Here is a 15545-nt window from a genome sequence, read left to right on the forward strand (position 1 = left end):
TATGATGCATAGATATATGCTAACAAAACTGAATTAAAAAGAATAGAGGAATTCCTTCAAAAGTATAACTGGAGACCAAATAGAGGTCATTCATAATTTATTCTCAAAAGTGAAATTAACTATTAAAGAACTATTAAAATAACAACATCAATAATAATAAATTATTATGTTTTTACTTTATTTGATAGTTGTCTGGGTAAGAAGAAGAAGAATATCTGGTGATGTCAAAATACAGCAATAAAATTTATTTTTAAAATGGCATGATCAGTTGGTATACAGCTGATGTGTTATAGCTATAAAGTGAAAACTCTGGAAAATTCCTAATCATTTTGTCACACACAACCTAATTCCTAATATTCTGTCAGTGTCAGAAAGTTTTTTTTAAGTGGGTAATATTGTGGATTGTTATTAAAAAGATTTACAGAATGTTGTCAATACTGGATATTATGTGGAGTAGTACTCTGAAGAAACATGAATAATTTTTCAAAAATGCTATAATTAAGGAAAATATTATAATTCTAATGAACTTGGGTAAAGGTAAATGAATTTGTTTAAATAATGTATACAATATTTTGCTCTATGAGACATTTATTAAATATTATAAATTAAATGGTTTTTTGCATTTTTTAATGTCATTAAGAAAAATGTTTATTTATTTTTGGTATCTTTCCATGCTCTTGTCATATTTTTGACTATGTATTACATTTTGTGTGTATTTTTTGAAGAACTTTGCTGAAAGTGTCATAATTATTTTTTGGTTTTACAGCTAAAAAATTATAATTATACAGAATGATTCTTTTCTATTCTATTTCTGTAATCCATTTCTCATCCTAAATTCTTTCATCTGGTTTCTTGAATAGATATATTTCACAATATGGCTTTATCTTACCTTTCCTATATCTTTGTTTTTCATCATTTCCCTTTAGTTATTGAAACCTTTCATGATTCTGTAAATCATATTTTGTGATTGCTTCTATGTCAGTCCTAAATGTGTCTTAGCAGGTTGGATTCCTGATATTTTTTGCATCTTTATTTTGAATATAATTTGTTTTTTCTATTTTCTTTTATTAAGTTTTGTTAGTAATATATGGAAAAACTGATGATTTTAAGGGTCTATTTCATATTCTGTTACTTTCATCAATCAACAAGAATATTGTCTACTATATGTGAGATTCTATATGCACCACTCTGTGAATACAGGGATAATAATGAAACAGTTAATGCCACTCAAAGAGCTTGTACACACATCCAAAATTATAAGCAATATAAATATAAAGTAATTTGGGGGTCTGGAATGGGAACTAAAAGACTATGTAGAAGGATGTGCTTGAGTGCATTTCAGATGACTGAGCTGAATAAAGATTTCATCACAGGCAGGGAAGACAGTTTTGGAAAAAGCACAGAGTTAGGAGATGGAGTTTGGTATTTGTGGAATGGTTAAAAGGATAGTTTGACTGTACCATAGAGTTAACATCAGTAATTTTCCTGATGTCACTAGTTGTTTTGAAAATTTTAATTAAATCTTTGTCATTTTCATAAGTAGAAAGAGAATAGTTTGCATATTCTTTACCTAAACTCATTTCTTCAGCTTATTTTGGTTTATTTTATTACTGTACATTTCTAAGATATCAAAAAATAATAGCAATAATGTGATCTATCATTCTTCATGTCTTTCATGTCACTCTGTACCTATTTATGCATTTGCCATATTAGAAGCATGGTTCTTTTGGGCATATTTTCCTCCAACCAGATTGTATTTAAGCAACAGCAAAGATACAAGGTTGTGTGTATGGGGGGGGTGGCAGTGTGTGTGTGTGTGTGTGTGTGTGTGTGTGTGTGTGTGTGTGTGTGTGTGTGTGTGTGTGAGAGAGAGAGAGAGAGAGAGAGAGAGAGAGTGCTTTTATACTTTTATATTCTTTGGGCTCTTTCCTTGAACTTAAAATATTTATTGAATTTGAATTTTGATTTTGAGCCTAATAATTTTTCATAATCTCTTAATGTACAGGTGGCAAAAACAAGAAAACAGTATAATTTACAGATTTCTCAATTAACAGAAGGACTTTCAGCCCTTCAAGTGGTATGTTAAATTTTTCTTACTATTACTGGCAAAATTTATGAATTCATTTATTTTACCATAAAGACTAAGGCTTCTTCAATAGGTTCTATTTAAGAAAGATTGATATTGATAAAAATGTATTTTAAAAGGAAAAAAGTTACAGTAGCATTACTATGCCTGGTGCCAATAGAAGTTAATGACAACATTTTTGAGACCGGAAATTTCATATATATTTATATATATCTATATCTATATCTATATCTATATATACACGCACACACACATGCGTGTGTGTGTGTGTGTGTGTGTGTGTGTGTGTGTGTGTGTGTGTGTTTGTACTTTAACTAATTTGGAGGAAATTTTCCAATTACTCTAATCCAAAATTTATCTCTCCCTTTTTTGCATTCATAGTTTATGTTATATAACACTCAATTGTTTCATTGTTTTGCAGCCACAGTATTAAAGAATTTCATAATTTTGTATTAGAAAAAAGCTTAGGATCATCTAGTTGAAAGTCCTGTGTTTTATAGATAAAGAAAGTGAGACCCAGAGAAATTAACTTATTTGACCTCTTGGTTCTCCTCCTACTTAACTGACTACTTCAGAGTTTTCTTTGCTAGATCTTCATCCATAGCACATCTGATAACTAGGGGTGTCCAATAGGGCTTTTCCCTGGTCCTACTTCTTTTCTTCTTAAATACTCTTGATAATCTTATCTGTTCCCATGATTTCAGTTATTCTCAAAACTACTTATCTAACTTTGTTGACCTCCAGCCTCACATCCCCCAGTTGCCTGTTGGATATTTCAAATTGAATATGCCAAAGTTATCTGAAACTCAGCATGTCTAAAACTGAACTTTCTCTTCTTCCTAGGTTCCCTAGTAATGTTGAAGAAATCACCATCTTCCTTGTCTTTCAGACTCACAACCTAGGTGTCATCTTCTACTCCTCACTCTTGCTTCCTATAACCAATCTGTTGTCAAGTTCTGTTGATTTTATCTTTGTAATATGACCTACATATGTACCCTTTTCTTCTCTGATACTGCTACTTCCCTTATGCAGCCCCACATTGCCTCATTCCTAGACCATTGCATTATCCTGAGATTTGGTTTGCTTTTCTTTTTGTTTGTTTTTTGTTTGCTTTTAAAGTGATCTTCTTGGTCTGATCATAACATTTAACACTTAAAAAATATTTGAGGAGGGGCCAGCTTGGTGGCGCAGTGGATAAAGCACTGGCCCTGGAATCAGGAGTACCTGGGTTCAAATCCGGTCTCAGACAGTTAATAATTACCTAGCTGTGTGGCCTCGGGCAAGCCACTTAACCCCATTTGCCTTGCCAAAATCTAAAACAAAACAAAACAAAAAAAATAAAGTTATTTAAAAACATATATTTGAGGAATACTGATTGATTGATTGAAGAAAGGGATATCTGTCAATTTTAAAAATCCCTCCAGTAGTTAACTGATTTTAAAAGATAACTAGTTGGGGCGGCTAGGTGGTGTGGTGGATAGAGCACTGGCCCTGGAGTCAGGAGTACCTGAGTTCGAATTTGACTTCAGACACATAATAATTGCCTAGCTGTGTAGCCTCAGGCAGGCCACTTAACCCCATTGCCTTGCAAAAACTAAAAAAAAAAAAAAAAAGATAATGAGTTCTTCTGCATTTAAGACAAATATTTCTTACTTAGGGGGTAGATAAAGTCCCAAATCACAAAGTATGAATCCTTTAACAACCTAATCAACCTACCCCAAATATTCTGATTACCAAAGGCATCAAAGAAATTGGAATTCTTTTTTTGTTTATGTAGCTAGGTGATACTGTAGATGAAACTCTGCATTTGGATTCAGGAAAACCTGAGTTCAAGTCCTGACTCACCCACTTAATGACTTTGTGATCCTGGATAACCTCCATCTCCTCACAGGGTTGATATGAATATAATATGAGACCTATTATATGTACAGCATTTCACAGACCTTAAAACATTTTGATATTGTTATTATTGAGGGGAACTAGGTGACATAATAGATAGAGCACTGAACTTGAAATCAGGAAAATTCATCTTTATGAGTTCAACTCTATCCTCAGATACTTACTTAGCTGAATGTCCCTGAGCAAGTCGCTCAAATCCTGTTTTATCTTAGTACCTCATCTATAAAATGAAGCTATTCCAGTATTTTTTCCAAGAAAACTCCAAATGGGATCATGAAGAATTAGACATGACTAAAATGACTTAACAACAACAAAAAATTGTTATCATTATTATAGAAGTATATCATTGGATTTGTTGTAACAAATATAGATATAAATTAAATGTGAATTGATGAAACACAAATGGTAAAAGGAAAATTCCTTCAGAGAATATTATTCCTGTGGGAATCATTTTTATTTTTTTAGATTTTTCAAGGCAATAGGGTTAAGTGGCCTGCCCGAGGCCACACGGCTAGGTAATTATTAAGTGTCTGAGGTCAGATTTGAACCCAGGTACTCCTGACTCCAAGGCCAGTTCTCTATCCACTGTGCCACCTAGCCAGCCCTGGGAATCATTTTCAAGATGACACTGGATCTCCCTAGAGTTCCAGTCTTGAATGTGCACTTGCTTGTTGGACATCTTTGCCCAGATGTATCACACTATCATCTCAAATTCAGATTGTCCAAAGCTGAACTTGTCTTCTTCTCAAACCTTTCTTTCTATCCTCTAACCCTTGTTCTGTTGAACATCCTTCTAATTATGCAGTCTGGAAACCTCCGTTATCTTTTACTTTAACTAATACTCCTATATCTAATCATAACCAAATTCCATAATTTCTACTTCTAAATAACATTCTCATCTATCCTTTTCCCTTATTGTTGTTGTTACAGTATTGTCATAGGAAAATAATTGTTACAATATACCAAATTATTATAGTAAAGTGTTGTTACGGTTTTCTAATTAACCTTTCTGTCTTCAAAACCTTACCCAATCCAGTCTCATAGAGCTGTCAAACTAATCTTCCTAAGGCAAAGGTTTGACTATGTCATTCTCCTATCCTCCCTTCTATCACCTAGGCTGCCTTTAAACTATCTTTTTTTAAGTCTCACTAGGTTAAAGATTAGCTCAGAGTGATATAAATAGCAGTTGTTCTGTTTTGACCAGAAACCCTGAGGGTCTTGCCCAAATTGATTTTTTTTTTGGACTGGCCTTAATCACTGAATCACCTTGCTTCAGTCAAATTGTGACCTGCTAAAGACCCTAGCTTAAAAAGACCAAGACCATATCCAGGACCATCTTCAACTGTCCTGATCTATATCTAGCCCAAGTGGCTCCAGAGGAGAAAGTGAGGTTTGTGATTTCACAATCTTCCCTTACTTAAATCCAATTCACTTGTATATCATGGAATCATTCCTGATGTCATGGTCTGCTTCCTGTATGAAAGAAAAATAAGTCAACTTAAATCAGCAAATCTATATTAATTACTTATTATGTCCTAGGTTCTGTGCCAAACACTGGGAATATAAATACAAACAGAAACTCCTTGCCCTTAAGGAGTTTACATTCTAATGGCAAAAGATCATATATAAAAGAAAGCAGGAAGTGGTAAAGGTGGAAGAGATTAAGGTGGACATTGTGGATGGACCCTAGATAGAAAGTCAGTGGTACAGCCTGGAAAGGAATAGAGACCAGAGTGTCTTGAACATCCTTTTTAAAAATGGAAGTTCTGCTATGCCCAAAAGGCCATAAAACTGTGCATACCCATTGATCCAACAATACGACTACTACTCCAACTCTATCCCAGAGAATTAAAAAAGGGACAAGGGGAATCCCTGTATAAAAATATTTATAGCAGCTCTTTTTGTGGTGGCAATGAATTCACAATGGAAGGATGCCCATAAACAAGAAACAAGAGTTTCTCTTATCAGGAGAACTCCCTGATTTAAAGACATTTCAGGTCTCCCTTGAAGCCTTTGGTCAGAGTAAAAACTCTTACCATCAATTTATTGATTTGTGACTGACCTATTTAATAAAATGATTTTTTTTGCCCAGAAATTCTTATCTTCTTGGAGTTTTATTCCACAGTAATAGCATTATTATATAATGATGAACTGTGAATGACCAGCTATTTCCTGCAATACAGTGATCGAAAACAGTTCCAAAGAAATTGTGAAAAATCCTGTCCATCTCCAGAGAAAGAACTGGTGCAGCCTGAATGCAGATTGAAGCATACTATTTATCATTTTGTATTTTTCATTTTTTTTCCTTTTGGTCTGTTTCTTCTCTCACAGGATAGAAATATGTTTTGCATGAATGTGTATAATCTATATCAAATTAGTTTCTTAGGGAGGGAGAAAATGATTGAGGAATGGAGAAAATTTGGAACTCAAAATTTTTTAAAATCGACATTACATGTAAATTGGGAAAATACAATATATTAATTTTTTAAATAGAGATTCTAGGAGTATCTAGTCAGTTATCATATCTCATATTAAATTTCTCAAGTACTATCAATTGTACCCATACTAAACTTGTAGCTTTTTCCTAATTTTTTTTATACTTTTCTTGCACCCCTTATGCATTCATGTAGACAGGTCCCCATACTTGGAATATATTTCATTGCAATATGCTAATATCTTTTTTCTAGGGCTAATCCATGTATCCATTCTTCCATTAAGTATATCCTGATTCTCTCATGTTGTTTTCTATGTTGCTAATTATTTGAAAGTGATCTTTCTGATTTGGATAGTATATGACCAAAAAGATGGAGGACTAGAATTTTCTCTAAACCTACTGAACTTTCAGAACTCCTCAAGATAATAATTATATGCAACAAATAAGTTAATTGCAACTCTCTGTACCAGCATATACTAGGAACCCTAAGGAGGAAACAATAGCCTAATGAATTAATAGTACAGAAGGCTAATCCCTAGTCTCTAATATGCTTACTCAACACCCATTTCTCCATCAGCCTGTTTTTCCCACTGGACTGTACAAGAAGACCCATGGATTTCAGCTTTGGGAAACATTAAACAATTTTCATGCTATTAGTATCATCTCTGTCAACAAACCTTGTCCTTGTCCTCTCCTCACAATTCTGGGGAAACTGGAAATCTAATTTTACTTCTCCCTCCACCCACTCCTATCAATAATGACCCAAAGAAACAGGAGAGAACAACTGATTGCCAATACAAACACACAGAAAAAAGAACAATCTAGAATAAGAGCAGGAAGAAAATACATTAAAAAAAATCCAAGATCTTTATTCAAGAAAAAACATTGATCTCAAAGACAATTTAAAGATCCTAAGTCTCTTCCAGAAGAACACAAGCCAAAATTGACTGTAATACAAGAAATAATAACAAAACAAAACAAAACCCTGCCAAGAAATTCTGAACATATAAAGCAAAATGTCATTTGAAAGAATCTAAAGATTGCTTGGAGGCGGGGATGAGGTACTGGAGATGGAAATCATTGTAAACATCATAACCCATAGTTGTTAAATTTAACAGCTCCAATGAGAGATGACAACTTCTGTATCAATAAAGAGCTCCAAGTGTAATGGAAATGTAAAAATACTTTTATTGGAGGTGGAGTGAAGATAGGAAATCCCAGCAGTTCTTCCCCAGACCACTGCAAATACCTCTAAAAAAATAACCCACAGAAAGACTGAGTGAAACAATTTTCCAGCCCAAGACAACTTGGAAGATCCACAGAAAATCCACTAGGGTTAAAAAGGGCCACAGCACAGCACTGGCCACACAGGCCACTAGAGCAAACTGGTTCCATCCATCCAGTAACACTTTGTGGGGCACCTGGATTCCTGGGGTTGCCCGGATCCATGGCAGCAGCAGAGGTTTCCAGACCTCTCAGCCCACGGACTGCCATGGACAATTGGGAAGCTCACCTGGAAAATTGTCACACCAGAGTGAAAGCAGAGCCCAGTTCAGTACAGGCCTCAGTGTAGACCAGACCCCAGGAACCTGGAGCCAGCCTGCAGAGCCACCTGACAGGAAGCCACCTGGCTGCTACTTCCAGAGCACTTAGCCCACAGACAGTAAAGGGGTTGGGGGAGACTGCAGAGGTTTCTTTGCTATCTTGAGGTGGGACTCTGTTGCTTTGCCCAAACTCAGATCTAGGTCACAGTCTGGGCCCCAGTCTCAGCAAAAAGAATCAAGGAACCTCCTCATAGCTCCAGGGCAGAGGGGAGCGCTTGTGGTCATCCACAGACTAGAGCACAAGCAAGAGAGCAGTCAGAGCCTCTCCTAAGATCTTGAAGCTTAGGAAAATGCATCCTCCACCTTTGAAGCCAAACCCCACCTTAACAAAGAGTTAAAAATCGATTTTAGGCTGGGGAAATGAGTAAACAACAGAACAAAAAAAATCTAACCATAGACAATTACTTTGGTCCCATGGAAGATCAAAATATACATTCAGAATATGACAAAGTCAAAACTTCTGTATCCAAAGCCTCCAAGAAAATTATGAATTAATCTTAGACTATGAATGATCTCAGGTTATTGAAGATTTTGATAATCAAATAAGAGAGGTGTGGGAAAATTGGGAAGAGAAATGAGAGTGATGTGGAAAAATCATGAAAACCCAAGTCAGCAGCTTGGTGAAGGGATTAACAAAAAAAATACTGAAGAACATAACATCTCAAAAACCAGTTTGGGTCAAATGTAAAAGGCAGTCCAAAAGGCCAAAGAGGAGAAGAATCCCTTAAAAAGCAAAATTGACCAAATGGAAAAGGAATTCAAAAGCTCTCTAAAGAAAATAACCCCTTCAGATATAAAATGGATCTTCTAAGTCATCTAAGCTGATGACTTGTTGAGAAATAATAAATAAGAAATACAATACAATAAGAAATACAAATAAGAAATAATAAAACAAAACCAAAAAAATGAAAAACTAGAAGAAAATGTGAAATATTTCACTGGAAAAAAACAAGAGACCTGGAAAACAGATCCAGGAAAGATAATTTTTCAATTATTGGGCTACCTGAAAATCATGACCTGGAAAAGAACCTAACTTCATTTTTCAAGAAATAATCTAGGAATATTGCACTGATATCTTAGAAGCAAAGGGAAAAATAGAAACTGAGGAAATCCACAGACCACCTCCAGAAAGAGAGCCCCAAATTAAAGCTCCCAGGCATATTATAGCCAAATTCCAGAACTCCCAAGTCAAAAAGAAAATATTACAGGCAGCCAGAAAGAAACAATTCAAATATTCTGGAACTACAATCAGGATAATACAATATTTAACAGCTCCTACGTTAAGAGCTTGTAGGGCTTGGAATATGATATTTCAGAAGGCAAAGGAGCTTGGATTACAACCAAGAATCAACTACTCAGAAAAACTGAACATACTTTTTCCAGGGAAAAAGAAGGATATTTAATGAAATAGGGGACTTTCAAACTTTCCTGTTGAAGCAATCAGAGCTGAACAGTTAGTTTGTTCTTCAAGCACAGGACTCAGATGAAATATAGAAGGGTGGACGGGAAGGGCAAATTATGAGAGATTTAATGATGTTGAACTGCTTGTATTCCTGCATGGGAAGAAGATACTGAACTTTCTCATTTATTAGAGCAGTTAGAAGGAGCAAAAGAGTCAAAAAGCTTTTGCAATGGAGTGGAAGTGAGAAAAGTGCAGTCTTTACTCTCATAGGAAGTGACTAAAGATGAAATAACATACACACTTAATAGAGTATATAAATCTATCTTACCCAAGAGAAAAATAGGAGAGGAAAGGGATGGATTAAAGGGGATTGGGGGGAGAGGGTGATAGAAGAGAGGGAAGATCATGAGACAAGGTAGTCAGATGCAACACACTTTTGAGGAGGGACAGGGAGAAAGGAGAGAGAGAGAGAATAGAATAAATGGCACTAGGAAAGAATAGAATGGAGAAAAATACAACTAGCAATAACAACTGTGGGAAAAAGTATTCAATTTCTCTTATGGACTTATGATAAAGAATCTTATCACTCCCAAAGACAGAGTTAATGGTATCTGAATGAAGACTGAAGCACCTCTTTTTGCCCCCTCTCTTTATTTTTCTTGAAGTTTCTCTTAGTGAGAGGGGGGATTATGTTTACTTTTATAACATGACTGTTGTAGTAATATGAAAAAAAGATTTAAAAAAAGAACAACTATTCTACACCCAGGGCAGCTAGGTGACACAATAGATAGAATGTCAATAATCTCCCTGAGATCAAATCTGACCTCAGACACTTAAGCTCAGTGAACCTTGGTAAGTCATTTGATCCTTTTCCCCTCAGTTTCTTCATCTGAAAAAATGAGCTGGAGAAAAGGAAATAACAAACTATTCTAGTAACTTGGCCCGGAAAACTCCAAATGGAGTCACAGAGTCTACACAATTGAAACCAACTCAGCAACAACAAATTTTATACCCATCAGGCACTGCAAAAGGAAATAGGATAATGTGTTATTGTTAATAAAAGAGAATCATTTGAAGTACTCCTACCAGCCTACCAATCAATAAACAAAAAAGTTCAGCAGATTATTTGCTTTTGCAAATATTCCAAATTTCAGAAATACAGGAAAGGTAAAGCAAACAAAGAAAGCACAAGTTAAAAATCAAACAAACTAGAAAGGTACCCATTAAAGAAACAATAATAAAACAGTAGAAAGATTACTAATAGATTTCTTTATAACAGAACACAATGAAACAAGGGTAAAAACAGAACCTAAAGAGAAGCCATTATTGTGGAAGAAAAGGTCTAAAATAGCATTGTCCAAAAGATGAATTAAAAAGGACCGCTGCTTCTGAGAGGATGGTATGCTGCCATGGATAATATTATTGAAGAAAAGGGGAATCAGAGCTCTTAGGGGGAAGGGCAATAAGAGTTGCAGGTCAGTTTCTACCACAGGGCATTTCTTCTGTCCTCATGCTTCCAGAGCAGAAGCTGTAATGGGAAGATCCAAACCACATCATGATTCATTTTGAGTGATGTTATTACCTTCTCCTGCTGAAGAGGCATAGACTTTAATTTACAGGTTGCTAGAAAATTCAAAAATTCTCAGATTACTGTAAAAAGTTCACAATTGAGGTTCTTTAACAGGATAAAGAAAGAGAATTTTTAAGAAGATAGAAAGTTTAAGCAAAGACACATCTATAAGCTGAACTGGAAGAGAATAGCAAAGACAGTTAAGAAAGGAAAACAATAGAAACAGGTAGACTGAGATCATGGATCTAGATACATGGAGCTGGGACCACATGGATCAGGCAACATAGAGAAGAGGGTGGGAGAGTTTGGGGGAATCATGGTCCCCCTTCACAGGAAGCCAAGGAACTCAATTGAGGGATGAGTGTGCTTAGAGAGACTTAGGGAGATGTAGGTAGGAACCTGTAGCTTAGAGAGCAGAGCATGAGGTAATGAGAGATATATGTTGATGAGGGTCAATAGCTCATAGTAGTTTGGGTTGGGAGGCATAGTTAATGTAAGGTACATGTTCAATGCAGAAGGAATAGGTTAATTATAAAATATATCTTTATATCTAAAATTTCCCTCTTCACTCTTAATTTCATTAAAGATTGATAGTTTCTAAGAGTGGAGCACTCCTGAAAAAAGAATGAATAGGGCACAATTAATAAAGTGATAATATAGAAGCTAAACATTTTTCACAGTTGTTTCTCTGCTAATTTTTACCTTATTAGATTTGTTTGTACATTTTATATAATTTCAATAAAATATAAAATATAGTTGTGATAAAGATGATTGAAAGAATTAGATAGATCATTAGCAACACATTATCTCTAAGTATTACAGATGCCTAACTTTAAATCAGTTTCCTTTTTAGATTTATTTTTAGTATTTGCAGCATTCTGTTGTACTGTTAAGAAAAATTAGAACTGCAAGGAACTAATAGAATGATGAGTTTTATAAATCTGTTTTATACTCATTAAAATTGAATTTTATTGGCAATTTGATTCTTGCTAAGTACACAAAATCCAAAAACCTTAACATAGGAATGTTTTATATTAAGGAAACATTTTCAATTATTAATATTTTAACTGACTTGGTAAGGGAGGGATTGGTAGTAATTAAAAGTTCTTTAACTTACATGACTATCTAGTGACTTTCAATATATTTATAACCTCACAATGAATTTTTTTTTCATTTCCAAGTTTTATCTTTTAAAAACAACTGATAAAAAAAAGATGAAAAGACAGACTTGCTAAAAGATATTCCTATTTTTTCTCTTTATAGTCCCCAAACTTCTGTCTCTTTCCTCCTGTTAATGCAAAGCTCCTAATTTTGAAATGGTTTTTGAAATTTTGGAATGTGGGTCATTTTTTAGCATATTGAGCGTTTTCAAATGTGGCTAAATTACATTGAGGTTCTTTAATTAAATTAAATTAAACTTTCTTTTTTGTATTTCTCATGGATAGTCCATGTGGGTCTGTCCACTCATGTGGATAGTTCCATCAGTGGTGAACATTTCAATCTATAACTTTCACATCCTGCATAATTCTTTTTTGTTGTCTTCCATATATTCTCTCCAGGATCCACCCAATGAGGTGGAAGTTATTCTCAGTTCATGAACTTCTTGAATTGCTCAGCCATTCTCTTTTTTTCTTACTACACAGCCAATTTTTTTTTTCCTTTTTAAAAATGGCTAAAAGATATTAAACCATTTACATCATTCAAGTCATCTTGGAACCTAACTTCTAGACTTCATTCCCCTCTGGCTCCTCCTACATTGTGATTCTTTTGAGAGCAATATTCCATAATTTAGAATTTATAGAATCACCCAAGGAATAATGGTCTTTTAAAAAAAAATTCTTTTTTATGTTAGAGAAAAAGTAACGTCTACTTTATTTCCTCTATTCAGTTCTTTGATCAGCTAATTACTATATTAATCATCTGTATAATCATATTATTTGTCCACATATGAATTAATTTCATAGGATGTCATTCAAATACCTATCATAGTTTAGATAGTATATATTTTCTATCTTTGGTTTATAGATTATTAGGTAAATATTTTGAGTGGCCAGGGATTTCACTGAAAATGGCCTGTGTACACAATCAGTAGTAGCAGCTTGAAGGATCTGAAGGAATTCCTTTTTCATTTGGACCCTTTGCAGGAAGTTATTACAGTAACTAGTGCTTTTAGTGGGCATACCTCTTTTGTATATAGATTGTCACAAATATTTCTTTGTCCATTTTACAGGAAAATGAAGACAAACAGAACCAAATTGAAAGGATTGTTAGAGAAAAGCGGGCAGTGGAAGAAGAATTAGAAAAGGTAAAAACAAACAACACAACTCTATAGCTAGTCTTAGTCATTATCTGCTTTCATTAGTGTATTCATAAAGTTCTATTAGTTTTAACCCTTAATGAATGCCTTTCTTCTATTCAAAAGCATTCCAAATCTATATTTAAATATCAGTTAGCCAATATTTTAGCAGATAAGTTTCTTGTCATATATATATATATATATCAAGACCTTTAAACTTTTACTTTTTTAATCATGTACTATGTGAAATTAGACACTGTATACTCCAATATAATCATATGAAGTATATGTATTTGCTTATAAGGGCATAATCAGATCAACATAATAATATTCCATTAATATGTTTAATAATAATTAGAGTTAGATAGACTATCCCATTTATAAAGTCTTAAGAGAATAAAATCAGGAAATGATAAATTTTATTTTAATCAAAAGCAACATTTTTTAATAAAAATGTGTATCATTAAATAAAATCTTGAAAGTCTGTCTTAGATCTTAAATATTAAAATTTAAAAGTCTTGTCTTCAAGGCCTATAGCTCCCTTTTTTTTAACCCTGTTTTGTGATTTCAGGCCTCCTTGTTTTACAGATTCATTTTCTCACCTTTCTAAAAAAAAGAATCAGAAACAAAACTATTGTTAGAAAAGACTCAGAAACCAGCCATTAAATTTCATTGTGAATATAAAAATGTCATTTTTTTGGTGGGTATGTTTACTTTTTTTTTAAACAATCAATGAAAAAGAATTTATGAGGTGCTCATTATGCCAGACCCTGATCATAGGGAAAAAAAATCAAAGTTATCTCCAATTTTGGATTGAAAGATCATTTCAGGAAACAAGTGAGAAAAGGATCTCAGAGTACAGAAAAGTCTTATTTTTGAATGAAAATCTATCAGTGTCCATGATAATTCTGCCCATAGTTAAGAACAACTTTTAGCCACAATAATAAAATGTCATTTTGATTTTAATGTCAGATGATAGTTTTGTAAAAACTCAACCAAACAATCAAAAAGTGTTTTCATGAAAGCAGGTTTTAATTTCCTCAATGATAACTTGATTATAAACTCAGGAGACATTCTTACGACTATTTAGTATAGCCCTGTTTTCACATCTTGACTTTACTTCTAATTACCTATGTGACCACTAGGCAAGGAAGGCACTTCACTAGGGCCTCACCTTTTAAGGTTGCTTCCAGATCGAAATTTGGATTCTTACATTTGATCCTTTTTTCAACACTTTAAGGTAGGTTCTATTATTATTATCCCCTTAATAGAATCTAATATAGCATATCATAGTAGAAGGGAGGGGGAAGAAGGGGGGAGAGAGAGATACAGAGACAGATAGACAGACAGACAAAGACAGCAAGACAGGCAGAAGAAATCTAAATAAGCTGATTCTTAAGATCATTTCATTTAGTGAGTCTACTCTAGAGAGATAGTATGAGATGGGAGATTGGGAAGCACAAATCTGCAATATCCTAAGTAAGTGTCACCTCCCAATTTAAATATTTCTTGCTGAAGCTGATACTAGAATATGTTTTTCATCTAACCTTCAGTCAGGTCATTCTGTGCCTACAGTCAGTTCATTCTGTGTAGGCTTTTATAACTACTCAGTGGTTCAGGCTTACTTAGTTTTCTTAGTATTCTTGGTTATGTAGAAGATTCCTGTTGTGTTTTCTTTCATTCCCCTTCTCCCATTTTGCTTCACAGTAAAGTAGGAAGAAGAAACATAATATATCATGTTTATAAATGAAACCCTTTTGAGGTTTTCCTCATTTTTTCCTAAATTATTAATTTTATTGTGAATTAAGACTTTACCTGTGTTTGTTTTCTTTTAATCACTAGAAGTCTAGTTTCCTGTTCCTAGCTTAGCTGGGTATGATGAAAAATAAAATTTACATTTAGATGTTTCCATAGTAACCATCTCAGATCCATCTGCTCTCTGATTACCTACTTTTAAAAAGATCCTAGCCCCTTTCTGTCTAAAGCTGCTGTTGATATATTTTAGGAGTTGTTTAAGATAATTTCAAGGTGAATTTTGTCTATTTTTTATTTTGACATCTTACTATATGTAGACATAACTTCTATATTTTAATATAATATATTAGAGTGACTTTATGATATTAGAATAACTTGAATTCCTTTCTTTGGTTACTTTTACCTGCCACTGATGATAATTTCTTTAGTTTCACCCTTCCGTTTTGTCTCTGTAAAATGACTTAACCTAATCATTGATAATTCCTTGATATAATCTTCT

General features: G+C 33.9%; 1 protein-coding gene across 5 annotated transcripts in view; it reads left to right on the plus strand.

The window, feature by feature from the left end:
* Nucleotides 1–15545, plus strand: part of SCLT1 (sodium channel and clathrin linker 1) — a 287110-nt gene that overhangs the window by 152578 nt on the left and 118987 nt on the right. For all 5 annotated transcript variants that reach the window (XM_074229305.1, XM_074229306.1, XM_074229307.1 and 2 more), the window contains 2 exons: nucleotides 2006–2077; nucleotides 13226–13300. In XM_074229305.1, coding sequence (XP_074085406.1) covers nucleotides 2006–2077; nucleotides 13226–13300 — 147 coding nt within the window. The remainder of the gene's footprint in view (nucleotides 1–2005; nucleotides 2078–13225; nucleotides 13301–15545) is intronic.

The sequence above is a fragment of the Macrotis lagotis genome, chromosome 3 (genome assembly GCF_037893015.1).
Source record: "Macrotis lagotis isolate mMagLag1 chromosome 3, bilby.v1.9.chrom.fasta, whole genome shotgun sequence".
NCBI lineage: Eukaryota > Metazoa > Chordata > Mammalia > Peramelemorphia > Peramelidae > Macrotis > Macrotis lagotis.